This window comes from Pogoniulus pusillus, chromosome 2 (genome assembly GCF_015220805.1).
Source record: "Pogoniulus pusillus isolate bPogPus1 chromosome 2, bPogPus1.pri, whole genome shotgun sequence".
Lineage (NCBI taxonomy): Eukaryota > Metazoa > Chordata > Aves > Piciformes > Lybiidae > Pogoniulus > Pogoniulus pusillus.
This window is the reverse complement of record NC_087265.1, coordinates 45,409,883-45,426,011: the sequence shown is the minus strand read 5'-3', so window position 1 is coordinate 45,426,011 and position 16,129 is coordinate 45,409,883. Positions and strand designations below refer to the sequence as shown.

At 38.8% G+C, this 16,129-nt stretch overlaps 1 protein-coding gene across 4 annotated transcripts in view; it reads right to left on the bottom strand.

Moving 5' to 3' along the window:
- Positions 1 to 16,129, bottom strand: part of LOC135186348 (sodium channel protein type 2 subunit alpha-like) — a 107,005-nt gene that overhangs the window by 46,002 nt on the left and 44,874 nt on the right. For all 4 annotated transcript variants that reach the window (XM_064164021.1, XM_064164005.1, XM_064163998.1 and 1 more), the window contains 4 exons: positions 15,413 to 15,545; positions 11,575 to 11,813; positions 3,692 to 3,865; positions 2,880 to 3,236 (listed from right to left, as the gene is read on the bottom strand). In XM_064164021.1, the coding sequence (XP_064020091.1) occupies positions 2,880 to 3,236; positions 3,692 to 3,865; positions 11,575 to 11,813; positions 15,413 to 15,545 (903 nt within the window). The remainder of the gene's footprint in view (positions 1 to 2,879; positions 3,237 to 3,691; positions 3,866 to 11,574; positions 11,814 to 15,412; positions 15,546 to 16,129) is intronic.

Below are 16,129 nucleotides of genomic sequence, written 5' to 3'. Positions count from 1 at the left end.
GCTTTAATAACCTACTTAACCTTTGGAACTACTGTTTGGGAGATTATAGCATGAGACTGTGTTTTTCTGATAATTCTGGACTTATCTATTAGATTCTATAAAGCTTATTAAAAAAAGGATAGAATTAAAATGAAATTTACACTTTAATCTCTATTATTTATAATGCAACTAAATTATTTGGATTTAGATTTTTTTTCCTCTTATGTAGGAATATGAAATAAAATGGGCTTCTTTCACCAGCAGATAACAATCTTAGCACCAGTAAGAACTGTGATCTGCTGCCTAAGAATTCCAGCTTCATCGAATCAACCAGGTTGGAAAAGATGTCCAAGATTATCCAGTCCAACCTATCACACAGCTCTATCCAGTCAACAAGACCATGGCACTAACTGCCTCATCCAGGCTTTTCCTGAACTTCACCAGGGATGGCAACTCCACAACCTCCCTGGGCAGCCTATTCCAGTGCCAATCACTCTCTCTGGGAAGAACTTCCTCCTAACATCCATTTATACCTCCCCCAGCACAACTGGAGACTGTGTCCCCTTGTTCTGTTGCTGGTTGCCTGGCAGAAGAGACCAACTCCCACCTGGCTACAGCCTCTCTTCAGGTAGTTGTAGACAGCAATGAGGTCACCCCTGAGTCTCCTCTTTTCCAGGCTAAACACTCCCAGCCCCCTCAGCTTCTTCTCACTGGGCTTGTACTCCAGGCCCCTCACCAGCTTCATCTTGTTTTAATGTAATCTCTTACATAATCTGCAGCTATTTCACTTAAATTTACAAGTAATTATTCATTTCACACTGTCAGTCTCATATAATCTCCTACATAACCTGCAGCTATTTCACTTAAATTCACAAGTAATTATTCATTCCACACTCTCAACCTCATATAATCTCCTATATAATCTGCAGCTATTTCACTTAAATTCACAAGTAATTATTCATTCCACACTCTCAACCTCATATAATCTCCTATATAATCTGCAGCTATTTCACTTAAATTCACAAGTAATTATTCATTCCACACTCTCAATCTCATATAATCTCCTATATAATCTGCAGCTATTTCACTTAAATTTCCAAGTCATTATTCACTCCACACTCTCAATCTCATATGCCATCAAGTGTTAAAAGCTGGCATGATATGGCTAAATGGCATAACTAAACTTTTCTGTTGTTAAATATAGCAGGTCTCTACTTTGTACTAGGTCTCTAATTTGTACTCTCTGTGAGATTTAATTCTCAAGACATTAACAATCCCAGAAAAGAATCTGAAGTTAAAAGACACTTGAAAGAAGACAATAGGAATCTGAAGCACAGAATTTCTGTGCCTAAACTAATGCTAAAAAAAATAGTGGAGCAGGCTATGCATCATAAATAATGTCACAGGGCTCTGCACATTTCTGCTGCTTTTATGTTAGGATTGCAAGGTCAGATAATCATAGAATCATAGAATCAACCAGGTTGGAAGAGACCTCCAAGATCATCCACTCCAACCTAGCACCCAGCCCTATCCAGTCAACTAGACCATAGCACTAAGTGCTTCATCCAGGCTTTTCTTGAAGACCCCCAGGGACAGTGCCTCCACCACCTCCCTGGGCAGCCCATTCCAATGCCAATCACTCTCTCTGTGAAGAACTTCTTCCTAATATCCAGCCTGTACCTACCCTGGCACAACTTGAGACTGTGTCCCCTTGTTCTATTGCTGGTTGCCTGGGAGAAGAGGCCACCCCCCACCTGGCTACAATGCCCCTTCAGGTAGTTGTAGACAGTAATAAGATCACCCCTGAGCCTCCTCTTCTCCAGGCTAAACAGGCCCAGCTCCCTCAGCCTCTCCTCATAGGATTTGTGCTCCAGGCCCCTCACCAGCTTTGTTGCCCTTCTCTGGACATGTTCCAGCACCAGGATAATGAAATGTTTGAGTTCTATGTTATAAAAATATAAACTAAAGTAATTAAGATTTGACAGGCAATTAAATACAAATATTTAAGCATATCAGAATGAGTTCCAATTGAATTTCAGAATGAAAGAGTGAGAGAAACTTCAACAAAGTAAAAGTGTCAATGGTGCATTCCTACTATAATCCTGACTTCTAAGAAGTTGTCACCAATTCAAATTTATCAGTTGAACCTTTGGCATTTTAACTTGTCAACTTGAATTAAAATTTTTCTATACAAGGGGACACAGTCTCAAGTTTTGCCAGGGGAGGTCTAGGCTGGATGTTAGGAGGAAGTTGTTGTCAGAGAGAGTGATTGGCATTGGAATGGGCTGCCCAGGGAGGTGGTGGAGTTGCCATACCTGGAGGTGTTCAAGAAAAGCCTGGATGAGGCACTTAGTGCCATGGTCTAGTTGACTGGATAGGGCTGGGTGCTAGGTTGGGCTGGATGATCTTGGAGGTCTCTTCCAACCTGGTTGATTCTATAAGTATCTTCTCTAATTTCGAGTTAGAAGGTTTCAAACACGGTTTTAGGATTGACATTAAATCATTCTCCATTTTAGTTTTGGTTTTCCCAATTAAACTGGCCAGAAAGTTCAGTACTTAAATTCAAGATCTAATATTTCAAGTGTACTTAGGAAGAGTTTTGGATTTAAACAGCACCTCTTAATTAGCTGCAGCACTCCCATAATGGAGTGTTTGGTTTGACAATTTGATGTGTTCTTAACTTCTTAGAGCCATAGTGAGTGTTATTCAGTGTATGGAAATGAAAAGTGTATGGAATGAAAAGGGGGAGAAGGGAATCATTGTACACTATGCCTAAAATCTAGCACATTCAGATTTAATTTTCAGTTCTAACTAGAAGGATAGCAAACATTCTCATTGCCTAGCTCTAAGTTATGTACATTTTGCATCACAGTTAATGTTCAGAAATGTTCATCACATACCACTAGGTTTCCAATCACCATGACCAGCATGAAAACAATAAGGCACATGGTTTGGCCTGCAACTTCCATGCAGTCCCACATTGTTTCTATCCATTCTCCACACAGCACTCGAAACACAATCAGAAAAGAGTGGAAAAAGTCATGCATGTGCCAGCGTGGAAGCACACAGTCACTGGAGATCTTGCAGACACATTCCTTGTAGCTTTTCCCAAACAGCTGCATCCCAACCACAGCAAAAATGAACACGATGATGGCCAGCACCAGGGTCAGATTCCCCAAAGCTCCCACTGAGTTGCCAATAATCTTAATCAGCATATTTAGAGTTGGCCATGATTTTGCTAACTTAAAAACTCGAAGCTGCAAAACAGAAATGCAAATGAATCATTAGTGTTAGTTATGAAACAGAAGTTAGATCCAAGTTATTTAGCAGTAGATGTCAGTTTCTGTAGATTAAATTGTTCACAGGATCACAGGATGTTAGGGGTTGGAAGAGACTCAAGGAGATCAAGTCCAACCCCCAACTATTCTTCAGCTGTCTAACTGTTCTTTAGTAGGAGCACACTATTACTGTAATGGAAAGCCAGGAGTGTGGAGTATTTGCCTAAACACTTCATCTTAGTGATGAACAAATCCACCCCACCCAGCCAGAGCAGTACCAACAGGCTTGCAAATTAGGCATATATATATGAAATCTAGCTATTTAAATATATAATACTTCTTTAGACTGGTAACTATTACAGACATCAGCACTTCTATTTTTTTAAAAGGAGTTGGACAATTGCATGCAAATATTTAATTATCAAAGTATTTACCAATCTGAATGACCGAAGAACAGATAATCCTTCAACATTTGCAAGACCAAGCTCCATTAAACTAAGGCTAACAATAATACCATCAAAAATATTCCAGCCCTCTTGGAAATAATAATAAGGGTCCATGGCAATTATCTTCAGTACCATTTCTGCTGTGAATATCCCAGTGAATACCTAAAACATAAAGTAATTAATTAGTTGAGTTGCTATGAGAAATTTATATACCTAAGTAAATGTTTCTAAACCAGCCTGAGTTGTTGTACCTGTTACTTGCACCTGGTCCTATAAAATAACATCTTATTGTTCTCTCTAGACAGCATCTAAGTATCTCTAACACTGAAGACTGATAACTAAAACCTAATTACTAAGTCAGTACAGATATAGGAGGAGAGAGGTTTGACAAAGCTGTAAAAAGCTATTCATAAGATAGCAACTCATCTCTGGATCATATGTGACTGATATGTGCTGGACCATCCATCCAGCAGATAATGTGATATGATCCAATGTTTGCAGTCACAGAATCGTAGAAACATAGAATCAGTCAGGGTTGGAAGGGACCACAAGGATCATCTAGTTCCAACCCCCTTGCCATGGGACAGGAACATCCTACCCTAGTGCAGGCTGGCCACAGCCTCATCCAGCCTGGCCTTAAACACCTCCAGGGACACAGCCTCAACCACCTCCCTGGGTAACCCATTCCAGGCTCTCACCACTCTGATACTGAACAACTTCCTCCTCACGTCCAGGCTGAATCTCCCCACCTCCAGCTTTGCTCCATTCCCCCTAGTCCTGTCACTACCTGAGCCCTGTTTCTAGACAATAGTCTCAATAAAGTAAAAGCAGACTTGACAGCAGTTTTTTTTTCATTGCTCACAGTATAAACAGAGCTGTTAGAAGAAATCTCTATGGACAGACTCTCTAAGGTCTGTCTTTTAGGTCAGCGCTGAAGAGCCTGAGTGAAATAGAAAAGCTTCTAGTAGGATACAAAGATTTAGGCACACATCTACTATTCTGTGTTGTTTCCTTTTGGAAAAAAGAAATTAATGATGAAGTATCTGGAAGTGCCAAATGTGAAATTATCAATGCTCTTTATTGTGTTAAAGTTCAGGATTTGACCTAACACTTTCTCACAGTGACTAAGTATAACAGTGGTTTGTGCAGCACGAGAGGAATTCTGTGCATAATGCAAACCCAGTGCAAGCATTAACACTCTGCACAATGCTCCAAGGATATCCTAGATGGTCCAAAAGTCTACTAAACTACACCAATATACTTTGCCATTGCCTTGTGGTAGTTCTTTAGCCAGCTCATTTTCCCTTGCTATGGCAAATTTTATGGAAACAAAGTTGAAGTTTTGCATGATATAATTATGCTCGTGATTAACTCTTAATTTAAGACTAGGAGCTGGATGTAATGCTGTGCAGACATTCACAACTGTTAAATATGAACATTTTTAAAGGGGTATACTTTTTAGACACTCGATGTTCTGGAGCGTGTCCAGAGATGGGCCACAAAGACGCTCAGAGGGCTGCAGCAGCTCTGCTATGAGGACAGACTGAAAGAGTTGGGGCTGTGAAGGCTGGAGAAGAGGAGGCTCCCAGGTGACCTTTTTGTGGCCTTTCAGTATCTGAAGGGGGCCTACAAAAAAAGCTAGGGAGGGTCTTTTTAGGCTCTCAGGGAGTAACAGGAATGGAGCAAAGCTGGAGATAGGCAGGTTCAGAATGGATGTGAAGAGGAAGTTGTTCAGCATGAGAGTGGTGAGAGCCTGGAATGGGTTGCCCAGGGAGGTGGTTGAGGCCCCATGTCTGGAGGTGTCTAAGGCCAAGGTGGATGAGGCTGTGGCCAACCTGATTTGGGTAGGGTGTTCCTGCTCATGGCAGGGGGTTGGAACTGGATGATCCTTGTGGTCCCTTCCAACCCTGACTGATTCACTCATTCTATGATTCAATAAACACTACCAGATTATATTGATATATGAGAGATCGCAGGCTCACAGGATATTAGGGATTGGAAGGGACCCAAGGAGGTCATCAAGTCCAACCCCCTGCCAGAGCAGGACAATCCTATCTAACACAGATCACAGAAGAACACATCCAGACAGGCCTTGAAAGGCTCCAGAGAAGGAGACCCCCACAACCTCTCTGGGGAGCCTATTCCAGTGCTCTGTGACCCTTACAGTATAACCAGGCAAACATATCAAGTATTGCTATGTGTTAAAGAGAATGCAAGAAAGAAGATTATTCTTGACAAAGTTGTCCTATTTGTCAAAAGAATTGAAAAAAATAAAGAAATGGAAACCATTTTATTTTTTTCCTTCACAAAATCATAGACTCAGAGAATGAGTCAAGGTTGGAAGGGACCACAAGGATTATCTACTTCCAACCCCCCTGCTATGGCCAGGGACACCCTACCCTAGATCAGGGTAATAATAACCCATTCTATCCACAAACTACTTTGTCTTGAGCATAACTGCATCCCCAAATACACAACAAATACATTTTAACAGCAGTAAGCTCAAATTTTCCTGTAATTACTTAGGACTTTTGAATACTGACTGAAGTTGAGTACTATTATGAAAATGAACGATTACATTTTAGAACTATTTCTTCCTTGTCATTAAAATGCTACAGAAATGACAGAGTCATCTTGAATTTCTCCTCAGGGAAACAGTGATGTCACAAAGACAAAGCAAATGAATATCTTTTAAATGGAAGTTACAAAACTAAGGTCAATACGTTATTATAGTGATGAATAAAGAACTTAATGGAAACCAACAGGAATAGTTACAGTGTGTAGTTATAGTGCTAATTTAGGACACAGCATTGTTACAAAGGTAAAAACATGACTTCTGCTAGTTTAGAGGAAAAAAACATGTAAATATGAGAAGGAAAAAGGCAGGAAAACAAATAAATAATTATAACATTGTGATAAACCAACATTTTAAGATTAAATATTCTGTAATCCGTGGTGAATATAAAAGAATATGCCAGCAATTACATTTTTGCTCAGGACAAAGCAAACCACAGAACCATAGAACCATAGAATCAACCAGGTTGGAAGAGACCTCCAAGATCAGCCAGTCCAACCTAGCACCCAGCCCTATTCAGTCAACTGGAGCATGGCACTAAGTGCCTCATCCAGGCTTTGCTTCAACACCTCCAGGGATGGCAACTCCACCACCTCCCTGGGCAGCCCATTCCAATGCCAATCACTCTCTCTGCCAAAAGCTTCCTCCTAACATCCAGCCTAGACCTCCCCTGGCACAACTTGAGACTGTGTCCCCTTGTTCTGTTGCTGGTTGCCTGGCGGAAGAGACCAACCCCCACCTGGCTGCAGCCTCCCATGCACAAAAGAACATGTAGGTAATAGGTTCAATTTTAGTTCTATTGAAACAACTAGTCATAGAAGGATATATTAGTAGTATATATAGGGAAAATGTTTAGACTTTCAAACATACTCTGATTGAGAAATCTATTCCTGCTTAGACTTTCAAACGTACTCTCATTGAGCAATCTATTCCTGCTCCATTTAACTATTAGCAGACTTTTCAAAAGTAATCTTTTTGAGTGATGAGTTCAGAACACTTAGTTGGTTTTAATTTTCAGGACTGCATGCTGTGTCAGTCCTGACCTCACCTGTGTAAACTATTGGTAGTTATGTGAGCTGGCAAAGAACCTAAAATGTATGAATCATTTTCTGAAACAAACACTTGCAAAGTTCGATCTTCTGCTTCCTGAGCATTAGAAGCAAGTGGAAAGAAACAGACAAGATTGTCTAAGTGTTAGCCCTCATTAGTTTATCTGCTCAGAATAGGAATTACAGGATCACAGGATGCTAGGGGTTGGAAGGGATCCAAGGAGATCATTGAGTCCAACCCCTTGCCAGAGCACAATCTAGCACAGATCACAGAGGAACACATCCAGAGAAGGAGACTCCACAACCTCTGGAGAGCCTGTTCCAGTGCTCTGGGACCCTTACAGTGAAGAAGTTACCCCTTTTGTTGAGCTGCAACCTCTTGTTGCAGCTTCCATACATTGCTCCTTGTCCTATCCCAGGGAGCAGTGAGCAGAGCCTGTCCCCCCAACTCCTGGTCAGCCCTCAAGTGTTTATAATCATTTATTAAATCCCCTTTCAGTCTTCTCTTCTCCAGACTAAACAGCCCCAGGTCCCTCAGCCTCTCCTCATAAGCCATGCCTTCCAGTCCCCTCATCATCCTCCTAGCCCTCTGCTGGACCCTCTCCAGCAGATCCCTGTCCCTCTTAAAGTGGGGAGCCCAAACCTGAACACAGTATTCAAGATGAGGTCTCAGCAGGGCAGAGTAGAGGGGGAGGAGAACCTCCCTTGATCTGCTGGACTCACTTGTCTTAATACAGCCCAGGATCCCATTGGCCTTCTTGGCCACAGGGCACATTGCTGTTACCCACCAGGATAATTACATGTAACCCTCTAGAAAGACATCACTAATAAACTAGTAAGTGCAAACTGCCTAGAGAGCAAACAATAATCTTCTAGTTTATTAAGTATTTTTAGTTACCTAAAGTGGCAAGAACCTACTGCTAACAAGAAGGAGCCTTTCTTGGTAATGTACCTTCACAGCAGTGTAACTGAAAAAAGACATCAGACAAACTCTAACATCAATTTTTTACAGAAGCAAAATATTTTCTGTGATGGAATATCAGCACCACAGTAAAAATTAGATCATCTACTTTAACACTTGAAAGAAAAAAGTCAAGGTAGCCCACAGGAAACCTGAAAATCCAATGAACTACACATAGCTGTTTTGTTATAAGAGTCACAAAAGTAGTTGAAGACTACAGCAAAAATCACTTATCTATGAATATATATGTGTATATGTATAAAAATGGATAAGGGATATATTTTATTTATATATATATATATATATATATAAGTGATGTATCATATATATATAAATTTGAGGGCTACAGTAAAAATCACTTATCTATGAATACATATATATAGATAGGAGATGTATTTTTTAAATATATATATAAAGAAATAGATCTAAATATATAACTATATATAAATGTCCAGATAAGTGATGTTTTTTATATATATATATATATATATATATGAAAAAGTGATGTATTTTTACATATATAAGTGATGTATTTTATATATATATATATATATAAAAAATTGAGGGCTACAGCAAAAATCACTTATCTGTGAATATATATATATCTATATAGATAAGTGATGTAATTTTTTCATATGTAAATATACACATAAATAAATTATGTATTTTTTATATGTATATAGGTAAAGGCTACATCAAAAATCACTTGTCTTTGAATATATATGTATATATAGAGATGAGTGATGTATTTTTCACATACATAAATATATATATGTCATGTATTTATATATATATATATATAAAGCTAAAGTCTACATCAAAAGTCACTTATCTATGAATACATATGTGTATATATATGTAGATAGGTGATGTATTTTTCCATTTATAAATATATATCAATAACTGATGTATTATATATAAGTATAATACTTATATATATACTTACATACTTATATATATATCATATATAAATAAGTGATATATTTTATATATATCAAGTTAAAGCCTACATAAAAAATCACTTATCTATGAATACATATGTGTATATATATGTAGATAAGTGATGTATTTTTCCATTTATAAATATATATATCAATAACTGATGTATTATATATAAGTATAATACTTATATATATACTTACATACTTATATATAATGTGTCATATATAAATAAGTGATATATTTTATAGATATATAAAGTTAAAGCCTACATAAAAAATCACTTATCTATGAATACATATGTGTATATATGTAGATAAGTGATGTATTTTTCCATTTATAAATATATATATCAATAAGTGATGTATTATATATAAGTATAATACTTATATATATACTTACATACTTATATATAAGTATAATATGTCATATATAAATAAATGATATATTTTATATATATAAAGTTAAATCCTACATCAAAAATCACTTATCTATGAATACATATGTGTATATATAGATAGGTGATGTAATTTTCACATATATAAATATATATATATCAATAAGTGATGTATTATATAAAAGTGTAATACTTATATATATACTTATATACTTATATGCTTATATATAATATGTCATATAGAAATAAGTGATATATTACATATATATATAAAGTTAAAGGCTACATCAACAATCACTTATCTATGAATATATATGTGTATATATAGAGAGGAGATTTATTGTTTACGTATATGAATATATATATAAATAAGTGATGTATTTTATATATATATGTGATATATTTTATCTATCTATATATAAATAAGTGATGTATTATATATATGAAGGTAAAGGCTACATCAAAAATCACTTATCTATGAATATATATGTGTATATATAGAAAGGAGATGTATTGTTTACATATATGAATATATATATATAAATAAGTGATGTATTTTATATATATATGTGATATATTTTATCTATCTATATATAAATAAGTGATTTATTATATATATAAAGGTAAAGGCTACATCAAAAATCACTTATCTATGAATATATATGTGTATATATAGAGAGGAGATGTATTGTTTACATATATTAATATATATATAAATAAGTGATGTATTTTATATATATGTGATATATTTTGTCTATCTATATATAAATAAATGATGTATTATATATATATAAAGGTAAAGGCTACATCAAAAATCACTTATCTATGAATATATATGTGTATATATATGTGATATATTTCTCACATATAGGCTGGGGACTGAGTGGCTGGAGAGCAGCCAGGAGGAAAGGGACCTGGGGGTACTGATAGATAGTAAGCTGAAGATGAGCCAGCAGTGTGCCCAGGTGGCCAAGAGAGCCAATGGCATCCTGGCCTGCATCAGGAACAGTGTGGCCAGTAGGACAAGGGAGGTTATTCTTCCCCTGTACTCAGCACTGGTCAGGCCACACCTTGAGTACTGTGTCCAGTTCTGGGCCCCTCAATTCAAGAAAGATGTTGAGGTGCTGGAACATGTCCAGAGAAGGGCAACGAAGCTGGTGAGGGGCCTGGAGCACAAATCCTATGAGGAGAGGTTGAGGGAGCTGGGCCTGTTTAGCCTGGAGAAGAGGAGGCTCAGGGGTGATCTTATTACTGTCTACAACTACCTGAAGGGAGGCTGTAGCCAGGTGGGGGTTGGCCTCTTCTCCCAGGCAACCAGCAATAGAACAAGGGGACACAGTCTCAAGTTGTGCCAGGGTAGGTATAGGCTGGATGTTAGGAAGAAGTTCTTCACAGAGAGAGTGATTGGCATTGGAATGGGCTGCCCAGGGAGGTGGTGGAGGCACCGTCCCTGGGGGTGTTCAAGAAAAGACTGGATGAGGCACTCAGTGCCATGGTCTGGTTGACTGGATAGGGCTGGGTGATAGGTTGGACTCGATGATCTTGGAGGTCTCTTCCAACCTGGTTGATTCTATGATTCTATGATTCTATGTATGTATCAATAAGTGATGTATTTTATATATATGATATATATTATATATATATGTACATATAAATAAGTGATATATATTTTATATATATAAATAAAGTTAAAGGCTACAGCAAACATCACTTATTTATGAATATATATGTATATATATAGATAAGTGCTGTATTTTTACATATATAAATATATATAAAAATGAGTGATATATATATATATGTATGTAGGTATGATATATACAGTTTCTAAACTGATTCTAAAAAGCAACTTGGAATACATTTAAAAGCAGTGCAATGCATTTATGCACTTAAACCTTTAGAAAAGGAGATGAGCTTTTTACACCCAGTAATACATAATAAACCACTTACCAGATTCCCCACGGAAAGGACACTGCTAAACTGTTCTGTCATTGGGTAATGTTCCATGGCCATAAACAAGGTGTTTAAAACAATGCAAATAGTTATGGCAAGATCGACAAAGGGATCCATCACAACTAAATTGACGATGTGTTTTACTTTTAACCATGGATTCCAGCAATCCCAGATCAGGAAAGTATTTGCAAATCTGTACCAGCAGGGTGGGCATTTCTGTCTGGATTCTTCAAGCTCTAAAAAAAAGTAATGATTAAAAAAAATTACAATTGCATCTTCTGAAAGTTCTTGATACAAATATGTAAAAAGATTAAATCACTAAACTAAACAACTCATGTGGGATTTCCCTCCTATGTTTATCTGTCTTAATATTAAGCATAGAGTTTATTTAATTTCCTCTACAACCAGTGGGCTATGAAGTTTTCTCTAAAGAGTGAATCATCTCAGACATGAGATCTCAGGTAGTATCAGGACTGGGGGGAATGAAGCAAAGCTGGAGGTGGGGAGATTCAGAGTGGACGTGAGGAGGAAATTCTTCAACATGAGAGTGGTGAGAGCCTGGAATGGGTTGCCCAGGGAGGTGGTTGAGGCTCCATCTCTAGAGGTGTTTAAGGCCAGACTGGATGAGGCTGTGGGCAGCCTGATCCAGGGTACAGTCTCCCTGCCTATGGTAGGGGATTGGAACTAGATGATCCTTGTGGTCTCTTCCAACCCTCACAGATTCTATGATTCTACATCTATCTAAAGAGAGAACTGTGTTTTTATCTTTCCTGTGCCAGGACGAAGTGTCTCGACATTTAGTTTATGTTAGTGGACTTGCTTAGAGCAGATATCCTAATTTTGGATATAGCAAGTTAACAGGACTCCAGTCAGTAAACTGATGTATAGAATTTATATAAGCTTCATTAAAGACAAAATTTTTATCTTAAGTATGTAACAGTGTGGCCAGTAGGACAAGGGAGGTTATTCTGCCCCTCTACTCAGCACTGGTCAGGCCACACCTTGAGTACTGTGTCCAGTTCTGGGCTCTTCAATTCAAGAGAGATGTTGAGATGCTGGAACGTGTCCAGAGAAGGGCAACAAAGCTGGTGAGGGGCCTGGAACACAGCCCTGTGAGGAGAAGCTGAGGGAGCTGGGAGTGTGCAGCCTGGAGAAGAGGAGGCTCAGGGGTGACCTCATTGATGTCTACAACTACCTGAAGGGAGGTTGTAGCCAGGTGGGGTTGGTGTCTTTCTCCAGGTAACCAGCTACAAAACAAGGGAACACAGTCTCAAGTTGTGGCAGGGGAGGTCAAGGCTGGATGTTAGGAGGAAGTTCTTCCCAGAGTGAATGATTGCCATTGGAATGGGCTGCCCAGGAAGGTGGTGGAGGCACCGTCCCTGGAGATGTTCAAGAAGAGATTGGATGAGTCACTTAGTGCCATGGTCTAGTCGATTGGCTAGGGCTGGGTGCTAGGTTGGACTGGATGATCTTGGAGGTGTCTTCCAACCTGGTTGATTCTATGACTGTATGTAATATGGTACCTATCTTGATTTGAGCTACTAAAAGTACACTGAAACAATATAATATCATAAGAAATAAATGACTCAGTGAACATATAAACCATTGCTTATTTGAATCAATACTTGTAATAGGTGCACCATCCCTTCAAGTGTTCATGAAAAGAATGGATTAGGCACTTATTGCCATGGTCTAGTTGGTTGGACAGGGCTGGGTGCTAGGTTGGATTGGGTGATCATGGAAGTCTCTTCCAACTTGCTTGGTTCTTTGATTTTATGATTGTATGAATATACAGAATTCCTGTTTTCTTCTTTATAAAAACATAATTTCCCTTAGAACCTGTCTTGCACAGTTGCAGTGTCTATCAGTTGTGAAACAGAACAACCATGTCAATACCAGCAGAACAATTCTGCTCTCAGAATCTTTGCAAATTACATTTTCTTTCATCCCACTGTCAATATTGTCATAGTTACAGAATAACATTAACTTCTGAGTTAATAATGGCAAGGATGATCAGCAAATGTGATGGGATGTTTGAGGACAGTCCAGAAGGAAGGCTGATATTTGCTTAAGTGAGAAATATCTAGCCTACAAAAGATGTTGGAAATGGCCACAACTCTTTTATTAAGATTTCTACATAGTGCTATCAACTGAAATTCAAATTTTTCTGGTTTTCAGACATGCCTTTGAGCTTAGGGAGGTCTCTGTTATCACAGCACTTCTGGGTGGTTTTGGTAAACAGAACCCCAAACAAAGCAAACAAATTGCTACTTTCTTTTTAACAGTTTTTTTTTTTTTCTAAGAAGAATTTATTGCTCAACTCTACACTTTCAGAACCAGTGGATTGATTTTTGCTTCTGATGTCCTACATGGGTGGAAATACAGGAAGTTAAAAGGTCACTTGCCACAGCTCTCAGATCCATTGAAAGTAATGAACTCACCCATTATAGAGAATAGAATCATAGAATCAGTCAGCGTTGCAAGGGACCACAAGGATCATCTAGTTCCAACCCCCCTGCCATGGGCACGGACACCCTACCACCTCCCTGGGCAGCCCATTCCAATGCCAATCACTCTCTCTGACAACAACTTCCTCCTAACATCCAGCCTAGACCTCCCTTGGCACAATTTGACACTGTGATCTCTTGTTCTGTGGCTGGTTGCCTGGCAGAAGAGACCAACTTCACCCGGCTACAGCCTCCCTTCAGGTAGTTGTAGACAGCAATGAGGTCCCCCCTGAGCCTCCTCTTCTCCAGGCTGCACACCCCTAGCTCCCTCAGCCTCTCCTCACAGGGCTGTGCTCCAGGCCTCTCACCAGCTTTGTTGCCCTTCTCTGGACACATTTCAGTACCTCAACATCTCTCTTGAACTGAGGAGCCCAGAACTGGACACAGGACTCAAGGGGTGGCCTCACCAGTGTTCAGTACAGGGGAAGAAAAACCTCCCCTGTCCAACAGTGTATTCTTTTCCATATTGTAAACAAAATATTTTTTTCATCTTTGATAGACATACCTAAGAAAGTTTAAGAAATGCTTAAGGAAGGCAGCTCATATGCATTGGTATGCCTGGATTATTGTTGGTTAGGTTCTGCAAAACTGTCTTTTCCATTGCTGACTACATCTACCTGAAGGGAGGCTGTAGCCAGGTGGGGGTTGGTCCCTTCTGCCAGGCAATCAGTAATAGACAAGGGGACACAGTCTCAAGTTGTGCTGGGGGAGGTCTAGGCTGGCTATTAGGAGGAAGTTGTTGGCAGAGAGAGTGATTGGCATTGGAATGAGCTGCCCAGGAAGGTGGTGGAGTCGCCGTCTCTGGGGATGTTCAAGCAAAGCCTGGCTGGGGCACTTAGTGCCATGGTCTGGTTGATCAGATAGGGCTGGGTGCTAGGTTGGACAGGATGATCTTAGAGGTCTCTTCCAACCTGGTTGATTCTATGATTCAGATTTCCTATTGTCTATGCTTAGATTTTAAGTCTAGGTGAAATATCTGTTCTAGCACATCCCTGACTTTAAGAGAGCAATCCCTGTATATCTTAATTGATTTTTCCTGTTGATGTCTTAGAGGAAGCAAATCCCTGTATTTTTTTTTTTGAGGCTCTGGCAATCCCCTACTTATGATTATTTTGTCTCAGTCCACACAATAGAATGGAAGATAAATGAGTAATCATTTAGAATGTGTAAATGATCTCAGCTATGCTTCAAAGCTCTTTGTTTTTGATGTTGAGAGCTGTCACATGTCCAGTTTCACATTTACAAATGTAATTATGTAATTAATTGCTCTGTACATGCAGTTAGCAGAAATTCTCTGAACTGCCTGTCAGATAGAATGAATCAGATACCTTCCATTGTGTTGGTAAGTATGCTGGCTATGCTCATTGCTCTTTGTCTCACAGCAGAATCTTCCAGCATTTCCATGGATATTTGATAAGAACTCAGTCTTCTTTTTCTTATTTCTGTTTCTGTAGTGGTGCCCTGTAGATGAAATACTGCAGAATTAAACCATACTTTCCAACAGCCAATTAATAAGATCTACTGTATAAATGTTGCAGTGATAATGAAAATCATCTTTATACCTAGTACCAAACTTTTCTTACTTACTGATGGTTCCTGTTCCATTAGGACTTTGCTCTATATTCAGGAAGTCAGTGGGAATTTTGTATGCTGCTACAAAGGAGGTACACAATACCAAGGCAATGTAGGATCAAAGGTGGTTCTCATTTAAATGGCTAACTGAACAACATTTTTGCTCAGTATCTTTTTGATAGGGAATATTGTTATTCTTTCAAGGAAAAAAACATGAAACCTGCCACCTTAATTTTCAGCATTTGCTACATTATTAAAGTTAGATTATATTATATATATTATAGGATCACAGGATATTAGGGGTTGGAAGGGACCCAAGGAGGTCATCAAGTCCAACTCCCCTGCCACAGCAGGACAATCCTATCTAACACAGATCACAGAGGAACACATCCAGACAGGTCTTGAAAGGCTCCAGAAGGAGACCCCACAACCTCCCTGGGAAGCCTGTTCCAGTGCTCTGGGACCCTTACAGT